The sequence below is a fragment of the Agaricus bisporus genome (genome assembly GCF_000300575.1).
Source record: "Agaricus bisporus var. bisporus H97 unplaced genomic scaffold AGABI2scaffold_4, whole genome shotgun sequence".
Taxonomy (NCBI): Eukaryota; Fungi; Basidiomycota; class Agaricomycetes; order Agaricales; family Agaricaceae; genus Agaricus; species Agaricus bisporus.
In genome coordinates, this window is record NW_006267367.1 from 2,248,839 (window position 1) to 2,273,718 (window position 24,880).

The 24,880-nt window shown below is 45.9% G+C and overlaps 9 protein-coding genes across 9 annotated transcripts; 3 read left to right on the forward strand and 6 right to left on the reverse strand.

Annotated features, from left to right (window-relative positions):
• Positions 1-415: 415 nt before the first annotated feature.
• On the reverse strand, positions 416-2,274 carry AGABI2DRAFT_117514 (hypothetical protein; the record flags this gene model as incomplete). Its single annotated transcript, XM_006460508.1, has 10 exons — positions 416-553; positions 610-760; positions 890-910; positions 961-994; positions 1,024-1,101; positions 1,165-1,327; positions 1,386-1,751; positions 1,804-1,891; positions 1,946-2,192; positions 2,247-2,274. The coding sequence occupies 10 exons, from the start codon at positions 2,272-2,274 to the stop codon at positions 416-418; spliced, it is 1,314 nt and encodes a 437-aa protein (XP_006460571.1).
• A 593-nt stretch (positions 2,275-2,867) lies between these two features.
• AGABI2DRAFT_203659 (hypothetical protein) lies at positions 2,868-5,499 on the reverse strand. Its single transcript, XM_006460509.1, has 10 exons — positions 5,106-5,499; positions 4,973-5,054; positions 4,758-4,915; positions 4,596-4,702; positions 4,340-4,547; positions 3,862-4,090; positions 3,617-3,809; positions 3,514-3,565; positions 3,107-3,456; positions 2,868-3,058 (listed from the first exon to the last, which is right to left on the reverse strand). Exons 1-10 carry the CDS (start codon positions 5,215-5,217, stop codon positions 2,972-2,974), a joined length of 1,578 nt encoding a protein of 525 aa, XP_006460572.1. The 5' UTR covers positions 5,218-5,499; the 3' UTR covers positions 2,868-2,971.
• A 618-nt stretch (positions 5,500-6,117) lies between these two features.
• AGABI2DRAFT_142771 (hypothetical protein) lies at positions 6,118-9,085 on the forward strand (the record flags this gene model as incomplete). The annotated part of the gene is made up of 9 exons (XM_006460510.1): positions 6,118-6,319; positions 6,538-6,638; positions 6,725-6,813; positions 7,010-7,185; positions 7,240-7,359; positions 7,414-7,536; positions 7,586-7,890; positions 8,059-8,425; positions 8,541-9,085. The coding sequence occupies 9 exons, from the start codon at positions 6,118-6,120 to the stop codon at positions 9,083-9,085; spliced, it is 2,028 nt and encodes a 675-aa protein (XP_006460573.1).
• A 389-nt stretch (positions 9,086-9,474) lies between these two features.
• lcc3 (laccase-3) lies at positions 9,475-11,803 on the reverse strand. Its single transcript, XM_006460560.1, has 13 exons — positions 11,612-11,803; positions 11,509-11,560; positions 11,384-11,452; positions 11,182-11,329; positions 11,053-11,130; positions 10,987-10,995; positions 10,911-10,938; positions 10,595-10,860; positions 10,040-10,542; positions 9,829-9,980; positions 9,746-9,769; positions 9,619-9,683; positions 9,475-9,564 (listed from the first exon to the last, which is right to left on the reverse strand). Exons 1-13 carry the CDS (start codon positions 11,737-11,739, stop codon positions 9,491-9,493), a joined length of 1,596 nt encoding a protein of 531 aa, XP_006460623.1. The 5' UTR covers positions 11,740-11,803; the 3' UTR covers positions 9,475-9,490.
• Positions 11,804-13,072: 1,269 nt separating this feature from the next.
• AGABI2DRAFT_192232 (hypothetical protein) lies at positions 13,073-13,345 on the reverse strand. Its single transcript, XM_006460511.1, has one exon. The coding sequence runs from the start codon at positions 13,324-13,326 to the stop codon at positions 13,105-13,107; it is 222 nt and encodes a 73-aa protein (XP_006460574.1). The 5' UTR covers positions 13,327-13,345; the 3' UTR covers positions 13,073-13,104.
• Positions 13,346-13,842: 497 nt separating this feature from the next.
• Positions 13,843-14,558, reverse strand: AGABI2DRAFT_203661 (hypothetical protein; the record flags this gene model as incomplete). The annotated part of the gene is made up of 6 exons (XM_006460512.1): positions 14,481-14,558; positions 14,402-14,432; positions 14,239-14,291; positions 14,178-14,186; positions 14,000-14,119; positions 13,843-13,940 (listed from the first exon to the last, which is right to left on the reverse strand). The coding sequence occupies exons 1-6, from the start codon at positions 14,536-14,538 to the stop codon at positions 13,843-13,845; spliced, it is 369 nt and encodes a 122-aa protein (XP_006460575.1). The 5' UTR covers positions 14,539-14,558.
• A 1,651-nt stretch (positions 14,559-16,209) lies between these two features.
• On the forward strand, positions 16,210-18,891 carry AGABI2DRAFT_220643 (hypothetical protein). Its single transcript, XM_006460513.1, has 15 exons — positions 16,210-16,305; positions 16,356-16,628; positions 16,682-16,754; positions 16,812-16,907; positions 16,969-17,068; positions 17,123-17,214; positions 17,302-17,498; positions 17,553-17,718; positions 17,769-17,924; positions 17,978-18,045; positions 18,109-18,167; positions 18,222-18,358; positions 18,409-18,605; positions 18,666-18,774; positions 18,829-18,891. Exons 1-14 carry the CDS (start codon positions 16,303-16,305, stop codon positions 18,726-18,728), a joined length of 1,680 nt encoding a protein of 559 aa, XP_006460576.1. The 5' UTR covers positions 16,210-16,302; the 3' UTR covers positions 18,729-18,774; positions 18,829-18,891.
• A 273-nt stretch (positions 18,892-19,164) lies between these two features.
• AGABI2DRAFT_135729 (hypothetical protein) lies at positions 19,165-20,146 on the reverse strand. The gene is made up of 6 exons (XM_006460514.1): positions 20,045-20,146; positions 19,773-19,978; positions 19,622-19,715; positions 19,502-19,562; positions 19,292-19,443; positions 19,165-19,231 (listed from the first exon to the last, which is right to left on the reverse strand). The coding sequence occupies exons 2-5, from the start codon at positions 19,816-19,818 to the stop codon at positions 19,420-19,422; spliced, it is 225 nt and encodes a 74-aa protein (XP_006460577.1). The 5' UTR covers positions 19,819-19,978; positions 20,045-20,146; the 3' UTR covers positions 19,165-19,231; positions 19,292-19,419.
• Positions 20,147-21,984: 1,838 nt separating this feature from the next.
• AGABI2DRAFT_192235 (hypothetical protein) lies at positions 21,985-23,809 on the forward strand. The gene is made up of 11 exons (XM_006460515.1): positions 21,985-22,024; positions 22,102-22,349; positions 22,404-22,476; positions 22,536-22,621; positions 22,684-22,862; positions 22,917-22,929; positions 22,993-23,037; positions 23,093-23,147; positions 23,196-23,353; positions 23,405-23,470; positions 23,535-23,809. Exons 2-11 carry the CDS (start codon positions 22,113-22,115, stop codon positions 23,640-23,642), a joined length of 1,020 nt encoding a protein of 339 aa, XP_006460578.1. The 5' UTR covers positions 21,985-22,024; positions 22,102-22,112; the 3' UTR covers positions 23,643-23,809.
• Positions 23,810-24,880: the final 1,071 nt, after the last annotated feature.

Sequence of the window (24,880 nt, forward strand, 5' to 3'; positions counted from 1 at the left end):
GACACCCCTTTGCCCGCCGTGTGAATAGGGACTAGAGTCCCTTCTGAGACTTCTACTGTAGCTATATTGAGTATTGGGATTGGGATGATCTCGGCGAACATGATACGATCTAGTATTGCCACCGTGACGAAGGCACTTGTCGGAAATGCCGCTTTCGAAAGTTGAAGCTGAAGTTTGGTCCGCCATCCTCTGTTTACCCCTGTAACCATTCTGCAACGACATGATATCCGTAGATCCTTTAATCCATTGCAAGGCTCTTATCGTTTAAATAAAATAAATGAAGGGGTGAACTCTGCTTTGTGGCAAGGCTTGTGCCAGTCAAAAAATGTATGTAGGTGCAGGATTTAAATAAATTTTGGGAATAAAACCTCGAATTGTAATGGGTTTAGGAAGGAATATGTAAGTGACCCCGAGCTCAAGCTACTTCAATTGTAGCCTCAGACTGGGGGCGGGAGGCATCAGACTCCAAATACGAGTTGACACAGGGAGTTTTCTTCAGGTGCTTCATATCGTTATGGATCTCAAGGCAAAAAAGGTCTAAGTCAAGGTCGTCCTAAAAGGAAAGATATCTTTCATCTGACTTCGCGTATTGATGACTCTCTGACATACCTCGTCATATCCGAAAGGTTGTTCAATCTCCTCGCCGGCGGAAACAAAACCTAAGTATATGAAGGCGGCCAACGACACACCTGGAATGGTATACCAGCAAAATTGTTCCACTATCTGGAAAGGGAGAAGGAACAAATAGATCCACACGGTGCTGTTTAATCAGGTGAGACGCGCGAAATCATAGATTTCGGAAACTTCTCACTGCCTATTTTTTCGTAAACCCATGGTCCGTATTGTATAAATACATATTTTCCGGGTTAAGAATCATTGCTGCACTCACCGGATATGAACAGAGTATACGCTAGCGGCATGTGAGCGGCCGGGAACTTAACACAGAGAACAGGGGCTTACAAAGGTAACGGTGTGGTAAGGATGCGCTCCAAACCTGTTTCCTCGGTCAGGCTTCAATCTGACAGCCAAATGAAAGGAACTTGCTAGTGAGGGTATCTTCGAAGACAGCAAGATTACTGATCATCTGCCCCAAGCTTGTTCCTGAAGAAGTATTAAAACTAGCCAGGATTATACTTGAGAGAGATCACTTGCCAGGTACTGTACCACGATCCTCTAAAGCGCTTAACCAGTTGCTAATGTGACGTAGAATTTCCAAAGGAAGAACATCTCCTGTCGTTGCAACACCAGTGATACCAGTGTGCGATGGACCTCGCCATAATTGTAATGGCCGCCAACGAGATGAGGAGGTCCCGTTCTGCTCTATGTCCTATATGAGCATTTAAGCCTCGTATCTCGATGAGGAACAACACAGAAAATGTCCTCACGGGGGTAACATCTTGACCTGACCGAAAAAAACCAGTGACGACGCTGGTGAAAGGCACCAGATCAAATGAATACTTAGAAATCACCCGTTTTTTTCGGGGCTGGACCATCGTTAGGAGGGGCTCACTCAACGATGAAGACGACGAGTTCGAAGGCAGAGGTGTGCGAAGTTGTGACGGGTCAAATGTGCCATAAGAGTTAATAGCAGGAATAATAGGATGGACATTGCTATCAGGAGTTAAAGAGGGTGATGGGACTTCCTTCGAAGGGGCCATGGGTTGTGGCGTTGGCACCTCCAAATGTTTATCTTTTGCCCGGGACGGTGTCAACGCCGAAGGGGTCCGGAAATCGAATGTAGTATGCTGGTGCTAATGGTACCTTTTTTTAGCAGAAAGCTGAATAACGAAGCGAGAAACTTACATCATGGAGGGGTTTGACGAGATGGTAGAGATCGTGATAATAGATTCCCAGCTCGTCACGAACATGATGTTTCAATGCCACTGCAAATCTTAGAATATGATATTGAGGTTAAGCCACGAACGTAAAACATGCATGAACATACCCTTCAATAAGATCCAAGGCCATCGTCTTCTCACTCATTACTCTCACCATTTCCTCTGCAGGGCGTACAACATGCGCAGCCTCTTCTTCCGGCCTTCGGGGAGTTAAGCGCGGTGGGACATGGAACCAAATTAGTCTTCCCATAGTTCGAGCGTTGCGCACTACTTCAGACCAATAGGTCCGTCCAAGCCAATATCTATCGTATCCGCTACTAGCGCGATAAGAGATAACGAAACCAATGACAACACCTATCATATGCTCAGTGATGAATGAATAATGAACATGATCGTCAATCAACATACCAAGAACGGTGAGCATGACGTTAGGCATCCTTAAGTCAACAATACCCTGTATGGTCAATGTTGTAACCACTTTGAGACAATCACATTGAGCACGATTAGATTCAAAAGGCCCCGGGAAAACGAGCAACACACCAGCAGCAAATATCGTGTGGAAGAGCACCGCCGGCCAAATTTTCCATATCTGCCCTCATATTAATGCAAATAATATCTGTGTCAATTATTACTTACAACGGAAGCCCGACCAAAAGTCCAGACGAGCACCGAATATTGGCGCCGCATCCTCGACTAGCCTTGGATGTCAGAGCTTGTAGTTGAAGTTGAATGCTGAGTGTGTGAAACAGTCAATATGTTTGATTCTTTGGAAAGGAATGTGGAGAGTTCGATATATCGCCAAATCAGTGAGAGGTGTACCACTGGTTGTTGCGGTCAACGCGTTTGCAATTTCGTTCTTGAGAATTTCTGTATACACGTGACGAATATAGGGGATCTTGAACGCGGTTGGCATGACACATTGACAGAAAATGTCCATCTCATCAGTGATGGGATCAATGTCGCTGGATCGGAATCTCTGTCTGAGTGCAAAGGATGTCTTTTTTCGAGTACATTCAAGTGTGAATAAAGCAGTTTTCAATTTAAAACACGAATTCCTATCTTCTCGATAAGCACATGACAATAAAATGGAGTAAGGAAAACCGATGATTTCCACCTCTCTTCGGTATTTGTGCTCAAATCCATTTTGCCTTGATCATATCCGCAGCGCGTTCAGCTATAATATACACTGGAGCTTGTGTGTGCGCTGCAGGAACAAATGGCTGAGGGTTTTGTGAGCTCCAGTAGCACAATCCGACAAAATACCTCACCATAACAGATGCGTCAACGATACGCAGGCCAGCAACACCTTTCACGAGTAGATCGGGATCAACGACTCCCCAGTCGGCGTTCCTTGGTGACATAGCAGCGGTTGAAACAGAATGCAACGCCGAGCTAGTGACATTCTTAAGCACAGCCTCTATTTCATTATCAGTCATCGAGCTAGAGAATGGAGGATTAATATCCATCAAGATGTCCTTCCAAAACGGTGCTTGAGAGAAACGCAGTGAGGTTTTGACAGCCTCTCGAGCCGTAAAAAGATCGAAATCCGAATTGAATATGCCTAAATCGATTAATGGGTCGTCAAAAGGATTGTTGGATCGGATTTTCAATGAGCCACCTGGATGATAAGATCAGCTCTACTAAAACCCGGAGTTCAATGGGAAAAGAAACAGACGAGAAACGGGGCTGACAAGATTCACGCCAACAGCGTAAACAGTACCGGCGGCCTATCAAACATGTGAGATACAGTTATGAAGGAGGAACAAAACAAGCCTCACGCCCAAGACTAATTCGATATGTGGCGAATTTGGACCCGAGGATGAATCTGGAAACTCTTTGAAAAGGGGAGAATCGTCTGGAAGGCGAGTCCAGGCAACATGGTCGCTGGAAAGTAGGGCAACGAACGGTCCCGTCCTGTTTTTCTCCCATAGATCCAACGCCTCCGCTTGTAATGTAGAATTGAAGCCAAGGCTGCATTACGACATTTAGAGAACAAATCAAGGGCTGAAAAATGGAAACCCACTTTGCCCAGGGACCTAGATCAATAGAACCCGGAACTACGTTGTAGGTAGTTACGAAAAATGGATGATCTGAGAGGTTTCTTCCAACATCTGGATTATGCAGCAAGACAGGGATGCCTAGAGTTTCTAAGTCGCCTTGATCGCCAATCCCGGAGTGCAAAAGAATGTGAGGAGTATTGATTGCTCCCGAAGATAGTATCACTTCCTTCGAAGCTGATACTTGGATACTGTCTGGCGAGTCGGGAGAACGTATCTCGACAGTACGGATATCTAGACCTTGCGATGCAGCATCTGCCGTTTCCAGTACGCGAGTGACTAGAGTGTTCGTCACGATATGTAAGTTCTCACGAGACCGAGTTTGAGCGTTCAAATAAGACGTTGCAGAGCTGCTACGAGTTCCATCGTGTCCAATTGTCGACTGCAGCCAACCTTGTCGCAGGGATCAGCGAAAAAGATGCGATAGGTATCAGGAGGCTCTACCTATTCCAAGCGGCGAACCAGAGTTCATATCCAAGTTAAATTGAAATTCTTGTTCCAGCTGCCGGGCCGCTTGCAGCGTGGCAGAATCAACTGGAGGATGAATAAATCCGGGAAGAGAAACCGCCACGTTCCCTGAAAAACCATGAATATTAGGATCAAATTGCTTTGAGGTATCATGATCATCAGCGGGATGTTCGAACTTCTCGCTCTAAAGTGCTTTTAAATTAGATAGATCATTGGGAAAGACCGAATCTACCTTTTTTATGTAAGTTTGCAACTGATCCCAGCTCCAACCAGGATCCTCAGTAACTCTCGCAAAACGGTCGAAATCGGACGATGATCCCCTGGTATAGAACAAGCCGTCTTGGAAGGACATCAATTGCTAGCACCTCATCTCGGCGATCAATGCCGTACGCACTGACTGAGCTAGAGCCTCCCAGCACATGCCCACGTTGATAAGGAAAGGACCGTCCATTGAGACCTTGCTGCGGAGTGACCGTAAAGTTCCAATCGACCCGAGATCGAACAGTTCCTGCTTGCAGGGCGGGGACAATGGAGTCCATGACGCCTTCGTTCCTGGCAAGGAAAATTTAATGAAGACAGCCGCACATAGAACCAAGGAGTATCACATACGTCGGCCCAGCTTCGATAAGGAGTACATTGAAACGCGAAGTTTCCGTTAGCCGATTTGCAAGGACGCAACCGGCGGTGCCGCCTATAAAGCTGTCAGGAGAGCATTTGAAAAATCGGGTGCTGTATTACGAACCTCCAACGATGACAAAGTCCCAATTTAGATCAGGTACTTCCTTGATTGAAGAATGGACCGCACAAATTCCAAGAGATGTGAGCGCCAACAAAGTTGCTAGTGAAGCGAGCATTGATGGTTTGGGAGGAGCTGTTGACTGGAAGTCGTGCACGGAGCGAGAACATTTATACCCTTTGAAGCAAGGATATCTTCCGAGGATTTAATGGTGAGGTTTCTACGTGGTGGTCAAAAGTATCCTCAAAGAAAGCCAGCCATGCGGATACATGCGAGGTCGGCCCTTTCATATCGAACCCTGAGCAGGCATTTACACATTATGCTTGAACAAACCACTTGGAAAAGCCCAATAACTAGACCGTGGAGGTGTAAACAAACAAGGATGTTGGTGTGAGACGTTTGATGACTGCGAGAAATCCGTTGTTAATTTTGACTCAATTTTGCCATTGTGATTTGTTGCACCGAACATGAGGCGCAGGCTTGGGGAATATCAGAAGCGCCAGATGTTTCTTGGCACGAGGAAGGAGAGGAAACCAGGCAGCATCTTCTCACTCGATATAAGTAGCCCATCAGTGCTCGGTCAGATGATGAGATTAACCTGTATGTCAGCGAAACCAAGAAGCGGTATTCCGTAGTCAAAGAACCAGCGTGGCGAAAGAACGGAGGACCTTTGGTCGACATCGGTTAGGCTCGGTTTAGTCCCACGTGCGAAGTTGATCCAGACAGCCCTCTTTCCCTTCTCGCTTTACAACCTGGCAATCAATCGAGAGTGTGAGACCAGATTTATTACATTAGCGGCCGTGACTACAGAGCAACAAGCCGCCCACCCACGTTTTCTACCGGTGATCTGTAGACCGTGGCACTGGGGTTGTCTTGAGTAGTCATGCTTCAGACTAGAAATAGATTGTGATATAAGTGACAAGATAAAGGGAGAGCGGACTGGTAGATAAGTATTCATGAACAGTGAGAGTCATTGTATGAGCACGAAACGTCGGTGAGTTGAAAGTGAAAGCGTAGAATGTTCGTCCTTCCGCCTCAGCTGCACGTTCGGCGCCGGCAACTGCCGCTGCTCACTGGCGGTGCCGACGGTGCCGATAAAATCGAGACATCCGAGCAGGTTCAGGATAGGAGGAACCCACCGTATAGATTTCCCATAGAACGAGTTCAGCAAGCATTTGAATGCATCGATGACGTTCGAGAACCTGTTTATGTGAAAACCAGTGTGTCTGAACCGGAATCTTTAATCGCCACCTAAAAAACATTTACCACAGCAATCATCAACACCAATCAATGGACAACCAACCTCAATCACTTCAAAGAAATCGGGCCTCAAGGCCTCAAAATTATGCGGCGTCAACATAATGATCACGCCTTTACATGACGTTATTATCATTCAAGAGCGTTGAATGAGAGACGACATGTGCTCCTTACATGCGAGCTTTCACGCGAGTGAGGAATAAAGGACAAACCAGACGCCGAGACTCATTACCGGATGCCAGCTCTACTTTTTGCAGTATCGTGGAGCCATACCTGTTCAATGTGAGTCACTCATGACAGAGTACTGGAGATTTCAGGGTATTTATCGCACAAATGTACCAGACGTCTGATGGCGATATGATTGCAAGCTTACATGGTTCACCAACGCGACATTCTTCGGCCAGGTTAATAGAGCCGATCAGCTCCACGAAGTGTCTCGGGAGGCTAACGCTCCAATGTTAGTCAGGAATCGAACAAACCAGTGCTTCTTCTTTTCCCTCGTACCTTCCGTATCACGCCGAACTCCTATATTCAATGGCGCCAGCACCGACGAAGCAGCTTAAGGAGCACTTTCGCAAGCCTATGCCAAAGAAAGCACGCATTGTATCTATGCCACCTGTACTTAACTGCACTGCTTCTTCTTCCATCTATAGCCCCCGGACAAGTCGCTTTTCTGGAACTGGAAGTCCCCCTATAATAGACTTTACCGAATGGGCGGATAACTATCGTGGCCAGCGATTTGGGTTGAATGTTATCCATGAATTTCCTTTTGAATCGAGAAACGCTGGGATACATGCTCTGCTCTCTGGCGACAATTCTGCGCATTCAGGTGATTGGAGGATTGATTATGAGGTGCTCATGGATGCATTGCGTTTGATCTTAGAATCTCAAGGTGTCGTACTGGAGGACTACCTGGATCCCGCACAGATAGCGGAACTACATCGACGGGATAGGGAATGTGTGGGACGACTGTCCCAGAGTCATGGCGTCCCAAATATCGATGGTACGTTGAGGCTTTGCGTTTCGTCCAATTCCCTTGATAAATTTCGACCAATAGGCGTCATCGGGAAGCCGTTAGCGGAAGTCTTTGTTTATGCCTCGTTACCTCTGATAATTGCGGGCGCCGAACACTTTATACCAACCATTGTTGTGAAATGTGTTGACGAACTATACCGAACAGGTGAGGACATATCTATAACAGAATTACGTGTATTCAAGACGTTCATCAGGCCTTTACCAACCTCAACTGTTCCGGAAAACCCCTAACTTTGGGCGAGTGGAACATTTAGTTGAGGTCTATGACCATTTAGAACTACCGAGCCACATTCACATCGCCCGTCGAAGGTCCCGAAGCATCAGCCATCACTCTTCGATAACGGCCTTCGGGGCGCAAACTTCCCTCCATTTGGAGACGACAGAAAACATCTGCGCCCTACTCCGCACCTTCCTCCAATACCTTCCAGAACCAATCCTCTCACCCTATCTTTTGGATGCCATATGGAACTTGTGTGACATCGGTAAAGAGGTATCGAGAGTTAGTTTCGATGCATTTTCTCCTCAAGGTCCTATGACTATGAATCGCGCTGGAAGTAGTATATCCCCTGAAGAAATGAGGTGTATCCATACGGCACAGATATTGATTCATCTCCTACCAACTCCAAACTTTTCGCTTCTAATCTATCTTCTCTCGTTCTTCAGTCAGGTCGTTATGGTTTCGGAGGAAAATGGACTTGCAATCCAAGACGTTGGTTCTATGTTCGGTTCTATAATGTTCGGTGGGCATACCGAAGGTAGAAAAGATATGAAAGTATCTCGTGGAGACATCATGTTGCAGTGGTTCTTGCAACGGTGGAAACGAATCTACAGTGGTCTGCTACCTTATGATGACGATGGCCCTAGTATGTCGAAATCGAAGGTCACGGGAAACCCCCCCTCCGTGGCTCAAGCTCCTGATGGTTCTGCTAACATTGGCCAACCTATGTCTGGGTATTTTGACGAATCGACGTCGCTACGTGAAGAACGCGAGGTCAATTCCGCCGCCAACGATGATACCTCGCTCGCTTCGACAAGTACGTGCAATTGTCTACCAGTTTCTACTTCGCTCACAGTGCTACTAAGTGTTATCTCAACCGAAAGTCGGTTTTACGTCTGAATCTACCATACCTACGCATCACCAACCCGTAGTTGGCGCTTCTGAGGAACCAACGCTTAAGTACTTTGAGGATGTTTGGCCTCATCTCACTCCTGAGCTTCGCATGAAACTTAACGAGCGTATGCTTGATGTGCTTCTCGAGCCCCTGCTTTCATCCGATAGTCACAAAATGACTAGACACCGATCAAATTCAGTCCCGAGTCGAATTGAATCGTCTTTCAATAAGCCGCTTCCTTCACCAGCTCTACAACGTCAAATAGATCTTTCAAATCGTCAAGTCACCCATCTGGAACGTGTCGTTAACGAATCGCAAAGACTTCTTCAAGAAACGTGGGATGAGAACGATCGTTTGAGACAGGATAAGGCTGCTCTGGAAATGCAAGTCAAAGCGTTAGAGGCAGAGCTGAAGCTGTGTGATTTTCGATACAAAGATCACGAAAAGAAACTGAGAAGAAAGTTGGAAGGTGAAGTGGAAGATGTTGTGAAAGAGAGGGATCAAGTGAGAGACGTCGTGTCTAAAATTCAGAGGATTTCGGGGGCGGTCGGGGATAGAAGTGGCGAATGGAGTCGGAACTAATCATCGACTTGTCTGCTTTTAACCCCACTTTGCTCCAGCACTATGTACGCATTCATTTACTTGTAATGTAGTTGCAATCCATTCCATACTTTTTCACGTTTCGCTTCTCTTTTTCGGATTTTCACAAAATGGTGGGGAGCGAAGGCCTAACCGAGCAGGGCTAACAGAAAATATACTCACACGATCATATCTCGACCTTTAAGGGAGGTTCAGAATTTCTCGAAAGACCGAAACCTTGTTGACATCAGTGTGCAAAATCACCGGCAGATGAAATCATACATTTCGAAGGGATCTGTATAAGTCGCTACAAAACACCCGCTTTACGCATGTGAAAACGTAGATGCCTCAACAAAGCTTGTATTATTTTCATATTGAATAAGATAAAATATATTAGGGGGAGAGATACTAGTTATTGTGACCGGCGTTCTTCACTGAATCGGGCTCACTATCCCAAATAGGGCAAAGCTGATCCCAAGCATCTACAACACTGAGTGAGCGAGAGAATATAAAAGACTCAGATCAAGACGACTGACCAGGACGGGGTGAATTGAAAGATTCAGTCTCTTCAGGAGCTTCCGCAAATACGATGGCAAGACCACTAAAGATGATCAGTTCGTTTTGGACATCGAATGCAATCAGTATCAGCCGACCGTAACTCACTCTCTAAGGTGGAAATCAATATGACTAACATGGGTTTTCGGTTAAACAGGTTCTGAGAGCGTTTAGACGTAATGCGAACTCACCAGTGGAGAATCCATGGACCAGGATTGTCAGTCCTGAAACGAATAGAGACGTAGTCGCCTTCGTTGACACCAGCACTGACAGTATCTCTGATGACCGGGTCGTTGAAGTTGTATTCGCTGCTATCGGCGCTCTTAACAACCCAGAACTCATGCTATACAAAGAATATCAGCCTCTCGATTTCTCGGTTAGTGTATGGCAGTATTGACTTACACCGTGTAAGTGGAATGGATGGGGACCTCCGACGAGTCCAGTAGGGATGTTCAGCTGAATGGTTTTGTTTCTCTCTACGCGGTATATGGTTCCTTCTGGGACGAGCTCAGCTGGGTCTGTTGCTCCGCTCAGAATTTGAAGCAACACGGGGACAGAAGGTGCCACAAAAGGTGTGTTGTTAAAGCTCCATTTGACGTGATCGGGTTCTGTGGTATTTAACTGGAGAGTGAAGGTGAATGTTTGATCGGCGCCATCAGGAGTATGCTCTCCAGGGACTGGTATCGGGTTGACCGGGTGCAAGTTGGCCTCAATGAGTGGAATTGTCTGCTTTTGTTGCTGCGTCCTCGGCTCTGCAAAACGAGCGCCTTTGTACCTCAGGATAGCCGAGTTGACACCCCCATCGAACGTCTTGCTGAGGCCATTGGTACCCAGGTTGGGAAGTGCACGAATCCAGTAGTTATCAACCGTTTGATTGGCTTTCAATACAGCGGAATAACGTTGGCCTGTTATAACGTGAAATGAGCTCCAACATTTCAAACAACCAGTTCATCTTACCGGCCAAGATCTGTATGCTATTTACAGTTACGGGAGCGGTCTCCGTGCCCTCCGTCTCAATAATCGTGAGGTCATGTTGATCGATGGAGAATATGTAGTCCGGGCTGCAGGCCATGGATATAATGCGGAAACGGTAACGTTTGAACTGCGCGACGTTTATGACAGCCAGATCGACCTTGGGCCCACCAACGTATCGTCCGAGACCGTTGATCAATGTTGCATCCTCCATCTCAACGCCACGGATATCGGATGCAAGAGTGTGGTACCTGAGGGACATGTTAGTTCGGATGATCTTAATTCAAGAATCCCGAATCACCAGTCAGAAAGGGAGATGATTGTTGACTCTGATTGTATTGTTAATGGAAGTCGATGAAGAGGTTAAGCTGGCATACCATCGTCCACTGTTATAGAACTGTTAGTATTGCTAAACTCAATGTGACGATTCAATATACACTCACCATCGTACATGCTCTTCAGCGGGTCGTTAGGATCATATATAATTAAGGCCCCTCGAACACCGTCGCAATATTGTACATCTAAAATTACATTGAGTGTTTTTTTGAGCCGTCAATGAGTTATAAACGTGCCAAAATGCGAGTGATACCAGTAGGTACCACTCTGGCCCTTAGTTGAAAAGGAATACTCAAAAGAGTTGTTAGGTGCTATTGGACACTGGGTAACGTCAACAACACCGTCCATGAAGTTGGTATTCCTCTGGAATAAGCCGTGCCAATGCTAGCTTGAACGTCAGTTATTTCATTAAACGTTGGAGCGCAAATTAACACGTACAATACTTGCACCAAGAATTTGATGTTCATCTGTAAGGTCATTGACAACGTTTATTTTGATATCGTCGCCCTGAGCGGATTTCGTATGTCAATGCCCGAATGTTTTATATATCGAGGAATTCTCACCATGTTTGCCGTGATGACGGGCCCCGGATGAATGCCATTGATCAGTGAAGCACTATAAATTAATAAGTGAGTGAGCAATCAAGAGGAAAGAGGCGGGACAGACGAGCGTGTAAAGCCATCTGGGGCAATGTCACTATTGGCGAGAGTGATAGTACCCCTCGGCCCAATCACTTCCGCAAAAGTGGCGGTAACCGAAAGTAAGAGGCAGGCGAATTTCAGCTTCAATTGCATACTATCTGAACTCAGACCAATACCCTAACCTCGTTGAGTGGGAGTCTGGGAGAATTAGAAGGAGACGAGAGGGTATGAGAACGCACGATAAAATGTTCTGCCTGATTTTATACCAAAGTTTTAGACAGGCGCCATTTTTAACGTGGTATAAATAGATTGGATTCACGGCACTCATCAGGGAAGCTGCGATTATTATTCTAAGCGACAAAATATGGCATGACATTGAGAATGTCATGGAAAGGTTTCCAACGGACTCGTAAATGAAAATCGGGTCCCGAGCCCGAATAACGTCAAATATTAGTCAAAAGTTCCGTAGTCGGTCTTTACAGATTGAGAAGTAATGATGCTATCCTCAGTAAAGTTAGAATGGGTTACACTAGCACCATTAAAGGGCTTGAAAGTTCGGATTCCATGTATTGACGGCATAAGGGTGTGGTATGATCAGGGTATGATCAAAGAGACCGCGCCGAAAAAGGTATAGTCATGACAGGCAGCATGCATAATTTTTTCTGCTCGTCGTGGTCACCGCCCAGACATTGCCAGCCAAGTAGGAATTCCGAACGTATACGATAACAGGAGGCTATTGTATACTCTGAACAAAACACTGAATGTCAATCTGGATGGCTCCAGCTCTGGTAGGGGTAATGTGGTTGCTATTGTTTGAAAGCCGGTCTGGTCCGGTCTTCCAGCCATATTTGGGGGCGACCGCAACCGGTTGCAAACAGAAGGGACTTAGCCAAACTTAGCATGCTGGCAGCTTAGAATTTAAAATCACTCCCGAGTCCCGATACTACATTTCCAACCATATTATTGTACGAACGTGAATACTGTGACATACATAGGCCAACTCTTCCCCCAATGCTTCAAGTTCAACAATTATCTCATCCTCGAAGGATCTGATTGCCCCGCAGTACAAGATGGCCGGCCCAGCTCCGAAGCCCCTTGGCACAACTGCTTAAGGGTCGGTAGTCCATCAAATGCATCCTTCTTTGGCGCTGGTTGGGCGCTATTGACAAGCTGACGAAGTTTCTGCATAGGTCCAGGTGCGGCATCCCGAGATTCGAGTTGTTCCCCATCAGGCTAGCGCCGACTTGAAGACGCCGAGACAACCGACATCTACACAGCACTGGTATAGAGATACGATGTACTACATCGGATGCAGCACGAGAAAATATGGATGAAAACGCAGTCTTGCGACAGCTACAACTGCACACACCACACAAGCAGAGGCGTGTGCTCAATAGAGATCGGAAACCCAATTCCAATTCTTTCCTCCGCAACTTTTGCAGTCAGCAAACAAGTCAGACACAAAGGTCCTGGGTGGTACGCTCACCTGTTGAAGCGGCAAGAATAGTGGAAGAATATTCAAACCTCGTGGAAAGGATGTTCATCGTCATTATTTGCATGGTGCGTCACTCCCTCTGGCTTTGAGAGAACTTCAAGCGCAATGTTTTCAACTTCCAGAGTACAGAAACTACCATCTTCAGTAAATTCGTTCAAAGTTCTAGTCCATAGTATTTCGAGTTGCTTTGAAGGAGTGGTATCAGATTGATTGGGCTCATAACGCTGGTTGTCGAATTGGAGCATGGTTCCTCCTGTTGAGTGGCCTTGATTACGACTGGACAATGAGCGCAAATTCAACACGAGGCGAGATAACACGGTGGACGTTAACAGTTGACTGAACGACGCTCCGATTGGCTTGATATCAGGTTCAGCGAGCTATCACGTCAATGAGTCCGAGCAAAGTTACGATGAGAGGATATACATACGAAGTAGAGTAGGGCATTCGTGAGATTTGCTATCAAGATCAGGAAGTAATAGACAACTCCATCACGAAGAAGCATTGTGACCGCCCTATCAGTGATCCCTCCACTAGCGAAACTAAATGAACCGTGAGCACTTTGTTCGCAAAATGAAGCCTCTACATGATAACAAGCACGACGTACGAAGTGAACAGGTGCCCAATGTTATGCCCGGTACGGCAGATCGTGAAGAGAAAAATGAATGAATCGGTAACAAGGGGCGCTATCCATACTGATGCTATGGAAACCAGGTGAGTCACCTATATCAGGATCGCAAATCGACTTACGAAACAGGGTGCCACTACCCGTCAGGATACAACCTAGGGACACCAAATTGGTGGGAAGGCATATCTAACGAAAGCTGGTACGTACCAACAAGCTCGGGTGGAAGCGGTACAGCTAATGTATCATTTCTAAGATCCGGTGGAACTTGAAAATGAAATTGTAGAGAATCTTACCGAAGCCTGTTCTCAAGCCTACGGCCGATATAATAATTTGACCTGTCCAGAGGAATAATAGAAAAGCGAAAACTTTTCGGCTGCCTTGATAAACTGCTACGACTCGTAGAATCATAATAACTGCAAGAGTATCTCTTTATCAAGGAAATTTGTATATGGCCAGGAACAATAAACTTACGTTGTCCGACTGGGAGATAAATAGGCTTAGCACCATACTGGAACAGCCGAGCCTTACTTACTAGCAACAAGCGCCACCGTACATGTACCCTCGAATCGAACAAATTTGGTGCACCTACAATGACGGTTTTAGCTGGCAATCGTTGAACCGTTTGTGTGGAGGAACATACGCCTGGAAGAATGTCAGTGATGAGTACTGAGTTCTGAAAGAGGCGAGTTTCACAAACCTCGCCTTTCCAACCAGGGTCATTGAATGCTATCGGTACGTGAGTGGAAGCAACGGCTAAACTGCTAAGCAACTTGCCAACCACAATTATAATAAACTGCATCAACGTCGCATAGCGGTTGAAGAGGAAAAGCATAGATGCAATGGATATGGGACGCATCCAAATCGTCTCCACCTAACGCATGTAATGAGCTCTTGTAAAAGTCAGAGCCATAGCTTGTAAACCTCTTGCCCAAGTGTAATCACTGGATGCAGAAAAATCAGATGTATGTTCTGTGCTCTCGACGGCGCCAACTTACGGTGATCATAGGCTAACATAACGAACGCTGCGATTTGGAAGTACTTACCGGCTAACCTGAACCAGAATCAGATATCGAAAGTGTATTCGTCTAGATAATCGTACAGGTGTAACGCCGCACTAGAAAGGTCCATGTGTGAAAATGAGGAGAAGGAAACTGGTTGCGAATGGGTCAGTAAAATCGACCCGATCAGACTGGATCGTGATAATGTCAATGACCAACCTCCAGTATACTCAGTAATCTGACTTGATTGGGTACGCGGGTTTGGATGATGGAGGTGAGGCCACAGTGATCACTTCCGCATCATCTGAACTGTGGTGGTTTGCTGAATAGAAGCATTCCAGGGCACGAAAAAAAAAACAGAGATATCTATCAGTTTCCGTAACATTCTTCTCGCTTTAACACCGACCTTTTCTGTCAATCAATATGGAAGTGATGATGGTCTCGTGCCACAGCGCCAAGTTATTTCGGGCTGGAGCCTTGACAGAATGACCTCTATCAATGCGATATCAACGCATTGTTTTTGTCATGAGCTGGGTCCTTCTGGCTTGCTCATATCTTCTTAGTATGTATGCCCTTAATTTTATCGGAGACTGCTGACATTTGAACATCTTCGGCTTCGCTCTCTTTCGCACTGACCCTTCGGGACACAACTTTGGCATTGTTTTGATTATCCGGACGACACCGAAGGAGATTGTAGCGGGAGCGTTAGAGGTCACGCTACACGAGAGATAATCCGGCGGAGAAGTCGACAGGTATAAACTATCAATTCAAGATAATCTACCTCAACCAAATACATCGAGTCTCTTTATATACGAAGTCATTTGTTTGGTATAGAAGATAAGAACAAATAAGACATAAGAATGAAAGACATGATAGGCGACGCTACAGAGATGGTCTACTGCCTGGATTTAAGCTCCGTCCCTCCGCATACCATAACATTTGGCGAGAAGCCTAGTTCCCCAGCCCGGTCAACGCTTTTGGTGAAAGTTGTATGAGGTCGTTCGGTCGATTGATATGCCCGCTGGTGGAAACCCATTTGCCATCTATGTAGGTAACTGGATACGAGGTCAGACCGTGCAGCTAATTTTCTGTCCTTATCGTTGGTAAAGAAGCCGGCTCGCCCATTGAGCTGATAAAGGGGTTATTTTAGTATATGTGCGCCCACCCTCGCCCACCTTGCCGGAATGTGCTAGTACAACGCTTCGTGTAATAAAATGATGACTAGAACTATTCACAACAGAAGAGAACAGAAGTCGACGCCACATGTCGCTGATGATTAATGAAGTGATGCCGAACGCACTATGTTTGTCAAAGGAAGTGTACGGGACATGGCATTCATCAAGCAGATCGAGAAAATTCCATGGCTGACTCGGGGACGACTTTGAAGTCAGGCAACGATGATCTGTATGCAGTCGGTGACGAAACAATTGATTAATTGATGACTAATAAACACGTGTGAAGATATTGATTAAGTAAGGTCAACTCGGTTCTGGTTCCGCCTTGCTGTTTCGTCATTTCAAAAGGCACTGAATACCCGTTTTCACCAGTTTTTGAAAGGTCAGAGAGGAGGAAAGGGTATTTGAAAGTCTACAATTGGAATGGTGCGTATTTCTTCTTTGAAACGTTCGTTGTTAACATCACTCTCGTTTAGAGTAGATATCGAACCATTCCACAGATAGACGACGACCCAGGAAGCAATGATGTTAGGGCTGATCAACCGTTTTTGTCTTCTCGGTTTCTCTCTGGCGACAGTCACATAACCAGCCTGACCAACAAAGGGTCATTCACTACCCACCCGGACGGGTCTTACACCTATGCCTATGGACCGGGAGGACTGAGGGGTTTGAAACACAACTATTACGCGCTCCTTTGCGCTTTGTTCGCCTCCATCGGCGGTTTGGAATTCGGTTACGACCAAGGAGTAGTATGTCTGCTTTAAAATGCCTCTCGACCATAGACCTGATTTTTTGGAATGAGATTGCAAATGTGTTGGTCATGAAAGATTTTAGGACGTCGTTCCCACTGACGCCAATAGTAATGGGAACCATGAGTATGTATTTGTTTTCATCGCTTGTGGTTAATTATGTAGATAACTTCCTTCGCATAGCGGCTGTACTCGAACTCGGTTGTTTATTTGGGGTTTTATGTGCCGGCGTCTTCGCTGACCGTTACTCTCGAAGAATGTCGATCCTCTTCGCCTGCAGTAAGAATTCTGTTTTACTTTTTTATGCTCCTCACAACACGTGGGCTTACTTTCGATCGAGTTGTATTTTGTATCGGTTCCGCTTTCCAGTGCGGGGCAACATCATTACCACACCTATATATTGGTCGGGCCATCGGTGGAGTTGGCGTTGGTGCTCTAAGGTGTGTGTGCCCTACCGTCCTTCCACTCAAATGGTCACACATGGGCGTGTGGACAATGCTATCACCTCTATACATGGCCGAAATCAGTCCTCCTGAAGTAAGGGGTTCACTTCTTACGCTGGAACAGTTTTCTATCGTGCTGCGTGACCTATGACAACACCTCGACTTAAAGCATTGGGAACCTCTTGAACGACGTAAGCAGCGAGTCCCTTTCCGTAGTTATATGATTCCAGTTCCAAACTCGCTATCGTGGCGCATTCCCCTTGGGATCCAAATAATTCCTGGCATCGTCCTTGCCGTTGGATGTTTTTTTCTCCCCCCATCACCCCGTCTCTTGATACTACAAGGACGTAACGACGACGCCCTAGCGAGTCTGGCAAAACTTCGCTTACGAACGCTCGAAGAAGCAAAATCTGACCCTCTTATTCAGGTAATTGTCCACTTATAGTTTCGTCGTCAATCACATAAATCTTCAATGATTTAGATCGAGCTTTTGGAAATGCGAGCCGAGAAGACACTCATATCTCGAACATCTGGGAACGAGTGCAGCACAACAGTTTGTATAGGTGAACTCAGAAGCTGGGGGCAGTTATTCAAACCTCGATATCGAGATCGAACTATGGTGGGCATTATGATTATGTTCTTTCAACGTAAGTTCTTCGGTCTAACCGTGTTTTGATTATCTAAAAACAACCCACAGAGTGGAGCGGGATCAACGCTCTATTGTATTATGGCCCTATCCTAGTTCACAGCATCGGTTTGTCGAGTGACACCAACTCGCTGGCTGTGTCAGGTGGAATAGGCATAGTTCAGTTCCTTGCAGTATTCATCACTATAATCTATATCGATAAACTTGGTAAAGTGTTTATCTCTTGGAATGGTGCCCGGTACTGACTGAGACGCAAATAGGTAGAAAACCACTATTGCGGGGTGGTAGTATAATTATGGCATCCTCGCACATCACAATTGCTGTCCTAGTTAGTGCACCATCCTCTCACTCCAACGTTTCATGGATTTTGACATGACTCTCCTCGAGAAAGATTTACATCTTCGAAGATGAATGGTCATCACATCCGGCAGCTGTATGGGCCGCTGTTGGGTGAGGATGCCTTCAACTCAGTTCAATGCCTTAACATCTGACGCGAGTCAACAGCGGAATGTATACATTTACCTTCGCGTATGGCGTTTCCTTCGGTCCCATCGGTTGGGTTCTCCCAAGTGAAGTTTTCCCGATATCCATGCGAGGCAAGGGCATCGCTCTGTCGACGGCATCTAATTGGTTCAATAATTGTATGCATCTAAGTTTTTCCTTCAATACTCCGCTCACGTTCACAAACTAGTTCTTATTGGTCTTATCACTCCTGTTCTTGTGGAAATGTCACCTTCCATCACCTTTATAGTTTTCGCTGTCCCTTGTCTACTTGCATATTTTTGGGCAACGCATCAAGTCCCGGAAACCGCTAATTTATCTTTGGAGGAAATTGATGCCGTTTTTAATTCTTCTGTTGGGAGCGACGATGCGAATTTGAAACGACAAGTAAGCACACATTTGACTTTTTCTATACGTTTTTCTTGAACCATCCCGCGTCATATCCAGATTGAACAAGACTTGGGTCTTCATGACTTGATCCAGGAGCTAGTTGCGAATGATGGCCATTGAACTCTTCATATCCCTACAATAAGCGCTACGAAAGACATGTTATTCTGTGTGTATATTATCTTTCATCATTCTTGTCAACTATAATCTATGCGCTGTTTAGAGTAACCTTTTCGGACTAGTTCAATGTTTGAAATGATACCCCGCATTTAACGTCAAAGGCATCATGTTATAAGTATGTATTATCGTTCTGAAATGAGCTCCTCGGGACGCGTCAGCTCTGTCGTGCCCCGCGCTTTGCGGACTAAGCGACTGCGTTTCGAATCCAAACTCTCCGCCTATGATTCTCTGGCCTACAGCACTCGACCCTCTCTCTCTGTGTCTTAATGCTGATTGCTGGCAGTCCAGCGACTGGCTGGTGGTTCCTGCAGGTGTCGACGGAGTTATGTGGTTTCCTGAACGTCTGGTTGACTTCCTTTACCTGCGACCTGACCTTCAGTTCGCTCAGCCAGCAACGCATACTGACGTTGACTGCCCGGGTCTAACGTGTTCGCTCATTTGCCGAGGTTCGTAAACTGTCCGCTTGCTGGTAACTTTTGAACTGAAACGATATTGTTCATGATTAGGGTTCGTCGTCACACAAAAATCTGTTTTCATTCTGATTTTACTACAAAACACAAACGAGCTTCTGATCATAACTTCAAGAACAGGCGCACTTCAAGTCTCGTAACACTTAGGAGGAGGAATTACCACCTCAGAGGGGAATGCAAAGCCCCTGATGATGTTTACGGTTTGAGCAACAAATGTCAAAAAAAGTGGCTAAAGATGCTGACCTGACCGGGAATCAAGTTGGTGCACCCAGCGTTGACGCCTGGGTTCGCGGCAATGATCGCGGCACTAAGACATTGATTTAGTTTCGTGTTCAACGGCTGCAGTGGAGGCTTATGAGTACTAACGCCGTGACACCGAATTGCTGCCCGATAGTGAAGCAACTATCGCCAGTGACTACGGTGTAGATGGGCCCGGTACAGGCTTGGCCTTGAACGGATGCTATAACATCATTCTCGAGTTAGATGTGTCTACGTATCAGCCGTGTCGCTGACTTACCGACGAAGGCACAGACGACGGTGGTGAGGAGAGCTTTGGAGAACATTTCCTTAGTAGTTGACTCTTGGTATGAGGCAATGGAGGAAGGAGCCTCTACACTGAGGGTTTTTATACCTTTCGTCAGACTAACGTGCCCATTCCTTACCATTCGAGTACACTCTAACTCCTACAGAGCTGCTGCTATTCCTGCTATCGATGGATGACTAGTATGTCCGGTTCGCTTGCACCGTTTTCTTGCCGACTGAAATATTTTTACTATGAACTATCTCAATCCTAAAAGCGACAAGCCTTTCTGAGAAAGTCACCGCAAGAAGCTTCTGAAGGATGCATCTTTCCCAAATGTATTCTTTGCGGAGTCAGGAAGAGGACTCGAACGAATGCTGCCCTATCTTCCTACTCCTTTTCAATCCTACCAAGTGAACAAGCTATGGTCTTTAGTACGTTTGAAATCCAATACGCTGTTCTCAACATGATATTCTTACTATTTCGCAGCACTTGTCGCGAGTGCTATTTTAGTAACCAATAGCACCCACGTCGATTAACCTACTGTTCTCAGTGTCGTATGTTGTGAAAAATACTCAACAATTCCATAAGCCTGGTAGGTACGGTTCTCAGAGCTCGGCCGACCATGTGCTTTTTTGATACCTTGTAAAGGACTCCGGCGGTAGGCAGAACTGTCATCAGAACTGACGGTCCGCGGCACAGTAGTACACCGACGCTTAAATTATCCAAAATTAGGCCGGGCTTATACGAACCATGGTGAGTATCTGTATTAGATGGTCGACGGAATTTTCTTTAGTTCGTTCCAAACCATCCAGTGTAGAGTGCTTCCAATGGTAAGATGGGGTCTATTTGTAGGAGGGATTATTATAGACTGAAATAGTTCGGCACGTAGAAAGCTTCGGAAGTTTCGGGGGGCTGTCGAAAAATAACCATACCAGTGATCCAAGTATACGTTGGCGAAGAATTAGAATATCATTCCAGAAACTTGATGTCTTCTGATTTTTGGTATTTTCTCCCTATGTTCTCCTAAAGTTTCTATTTGCAATGGGATGGCGTTGATTCATAGTAGCCTATCGGGCTCAGGAAATACCAGCGAAAAAGTGGTTAGACACATTGCGTAGCTGCGGGTTTGGTAGCGGTACTAAGTGTCTGAACTCGACCAGGTCTAACCCTTCATTGTCAGGGTTAGTCCGTGGTGCATCCGATGATTCCGATCCAGACAGAGGAAAAGGCCATTGTACCCTGAATATATAACAGCAACAAGACATAGTTGTGAGGCGAACTAGTAGTTGTAAAGAGGAAGAAGACCAAAACAAACGCCTTCAAACTACGGTTTCGAGTACGCCAGTCACTATGACTTAGCCGGGCTAGATTTGAAAATTTACGAATCCTTAAACTTGATCCTAGAATTTCTCGGAGCATCTAGGGCTGGATTTACCCTATATTTTCTGATATTGTTTAAGTGTGAGAAAAAGCCATTGGCAAACGCGCACCTAGTCCATTTCAGCCTGAAATTTTAAATGCTGGCCAACTAATAAGTAGAGCTGGTTCACCGGATGGCAGTGTTGCAGCCGCAATGGCGAAATGCCACGACTCGGAGTCCTGAAAGGTGGATATCCCAAGGATATCCCAATGAACGGGCTCATTCTGTCGTGGACGGTCCGGCCCGGGGGGTGCAGCTGCACCTGTTTTGCAACTCGCAATCCGCCGGGCACACCACGTCTTGGCTCTTCCCTCACAGAGTCGCATCATTATATATCAGATGATAATTGACCACTGTCCATCTTACAGGCTTACATTCCGAGTGTCGGCGTGGAAGAGAACTCGTGCCATCCCCAACCACACCGGCCTATTCATTATCCGAGATTGTGAAGGGTATCATGTTTAGTCGCTCGCTAAGTATTACCCGCTAACACCGCCGTCCGCGCTGTACACTTCCATTGCGAGTGTCAACATGGAAGAGAACTCGTGCCATCCCCAACCATGGCGTCTCATTTGTCGTTCAAGTTTCTGAAAGGTATCATGTTGATCGCTCGCTAAGCATTGCCTAACTAACACGTCGTCCTCAGGTCGTCCTGCAAGCTTCTATCTCAAGTGTCAGCATGGAAGGAAACTCGTGCCGTCCCCAGCAATGCCTTCCCATTCATCCTTCAAGATTTTGAAGGGTATCATGTTTCGCTAGAATCAAGGGTATCGTAACACGTTGCCTGAGTAGCATTCGACTTTTCAGAACGAAAATGGGATAAAAGGTAAGTTGGATTCTCTATCTGCCTGTGTCTATCATCTTCCATGGCTACTGACACTCCCCCGATTTCCAACGAAAAAGCATCCAGCTTGATGGGGTGGTATTCTCTTTCCCAGGAGGATCAAGAAGCGTGGATAGAATTTCTAGAGGATCCAACGACGGCCCAGCAATTTGCTGAGGAATGCAAGAATATTGGTCAGACCGCTGTCGCCATCGACGACGACTTCAGGACCGTCAAGAATGACTTTGTCGATCTTGTTAAGGAATATGGTAACTATTTCCCTGACGTGGGAAAAACATACCTTCCGCAATGGAACAAGTTGATGGCTGTGAGCAAGTTCTTCCCTTTCTTGTTATCCTGGGATAACCTCCGTGCTTACTAGCGTTGGAGTGGAGACGCGGGGCTTCTCTGGTCTTCAAGGAAGTTGGCGGCCGATACTGCGTCTACATTAACCGGTGAGTTATTCTTTTTCGAAGTCGCGCCTTGATCTCTTACTGACGATTACACTCTGCAGACTTTGAAATAGACCTTCTAATAGTCCAGGCGGTCAACGATGCTTCAACCTTGGGAGATGCGAAAGCTTTACTAGAACTCTTCATCGTAATAATGCCAAGCTTAGCTTTGAGCGAATTTCCGGATTTTGACGAATGCTCTTTTCACAGAGTATTCATCCGATAGGAGTCTCAACAAAAATCGCAGACGGGTTCAAAGATCTACGGAACGGCATTGAAGATTTCTCTGGGGACTTTACGAAATACATGAAAGCCCAGGATAAGCCACTTTCTGACGACGCGACGAAGTATGAAAAGCAAATCAACAATTTTGAGAGTCAGATTACCAGGTACATTCCACGACAGTTCACTTTGTGGGGGAGCTTCTGAGCCTTTTTTCGCAGCCTTAACGGGAAGGTAAGCTGTGATATACCGTCTCGTAAGATTGCCTTCATTCAAAACTTTTGCTTCGTTGCCTAGATCAAAATCGCTGCTATAGCCTTAGGTGTCTGCTTTCCCTTTACAGTATGCACAGTCGATTATATGTTCCATTTTCATTCTGATTCAGGCCTTTCCTCAGATCCTATCTGCCATCCCAGCTGGTGTCCTCGCTGACTTCATTGTACAACGCAACAGTGAGCTAGTCTCTGAGGTTCAGGGAGCGTTTACGGAATCTTCATTAGATGTGCAGGCCGAACTTGACACAGCCAAAGCTGACCTCGCCACAACTGTCGCTGCACAGCATGCCTTACCGAAAGTGCAGGCAAAGTTCGAGACAATGAAACCCGACATCAAAAATATTTGCGATAATCTAAGCATTTTTGCCACTGTCTGGGCTTACGTTAGTGCCGTTCTCAGTCATTCTCTTCACTAATATAAACGATTTAACTAGGCTGTTGACCAATGCACTGAGATAAACGATCTGCTTAAATCAGGTCTGGAAACGATATACAGCCTGGTAAGAGCAAGAAACCCTATTAGTCCTGTTTCCTTGAATAGTATTATTGATTGGTATCGAACAGAAATTCAAATATTTAATCAAGTTTATCCTAGCACAGATTAAACCGCTTCAGGAGGGCATGCGAGAATACGCCACTCAAATTACTTCTACCGAGTCTAATGTGGAATGAAGTGGAGCAGGTTCATACGGAACCTTTACTACATACATTGTATGCCCTTAGGATTGTCGGATGCTAAAGCATTTTGCGTGATATATATTCATCGCCATGAAACTGAATGGGTTTTTGAGGGGCAAGTGATACGGCTATTCTTCCATAACATTCTGTTGTAGCCATCGACGAATACCACTCGCGGTCTGTTTCAGAAGGCTTGAAATAAACCTCAACAGCGTATATTTCCGACCCAATTCTTGATATAGACCGTGCGGCTATAGGGCTCAAACAAGTTTACCCTTCTTCACTATATTCGGTACATCGAGGAGAGAATTTGGATAGGCAGTCCAGGCCGAGTCTCGGTTTTTGAGGAGTTCATGGACTTCTTGGACGGCCGCTCTGCACGCGCCGTCAGCCATCCACGCTCCGGGAAGATAGCATCAAGATGGAAGAGAGACTGGAGAAGAAGCTTGCCGAGATGAAAGTTGTCCTGCGGGGTGAGAGGGATGTTGGAAGTGGACAGGAGAAAGCGTGGATCACAGTCCATGGTCAGATTCTCAAGAGTCATCCCAATAATAATTATCGTATTGTCAAAGGCCTTGCTGCAAGGTCCAATCGCCGGTTTGCTTGTGGGACCAACGCGACATTATCAATCGAGTGGCATGTCTTTACGGGTGTCACAAATCCTTGAACTTGTACCACAGGAAAAGTTAAATGTGAATATTACCTTTAGGTCTAGACAGTGTTAGTTAACGTTATAGGGGAATGTGAAGAGTAGATTAGTTAACAACCAGGGCTTCACCATCGTTCAATCAGTCATCTACTAAATGCCAGCAAATAAGCAGGCCTATAGTAGCTTGCAATCCCATGGTTTCATTCGTTCAATTAGTAGAGCCCCTGCCGAACCCGCACTATGATTGAGTTCGTCTAAGCACTTTCTAACTCGTCTTTCCTGAGTCCGATAGGCTACTACGAATCACCGCCTTCCCATTTGCAAATAGAAACTCTGGGAAACATGAGGAGAAAATATCAGAAATCAGAGGACATCAGATTTCTGGAATGAAATTCTTGCCAACGTATACTTGGAACACTGATACAAATAATTATTCTCAACCACCCCCTGAAGCTTCTGAAGCTTCATCTGCGTGCCGAACCTTTCCAGCCTATAGCGATCCTTCCCACGAATAGACTCCATCCTACCTTGGAAACACGCTACAGTCTACACTAGGCATTTTGACGAGCTAAAGAATTCCGTC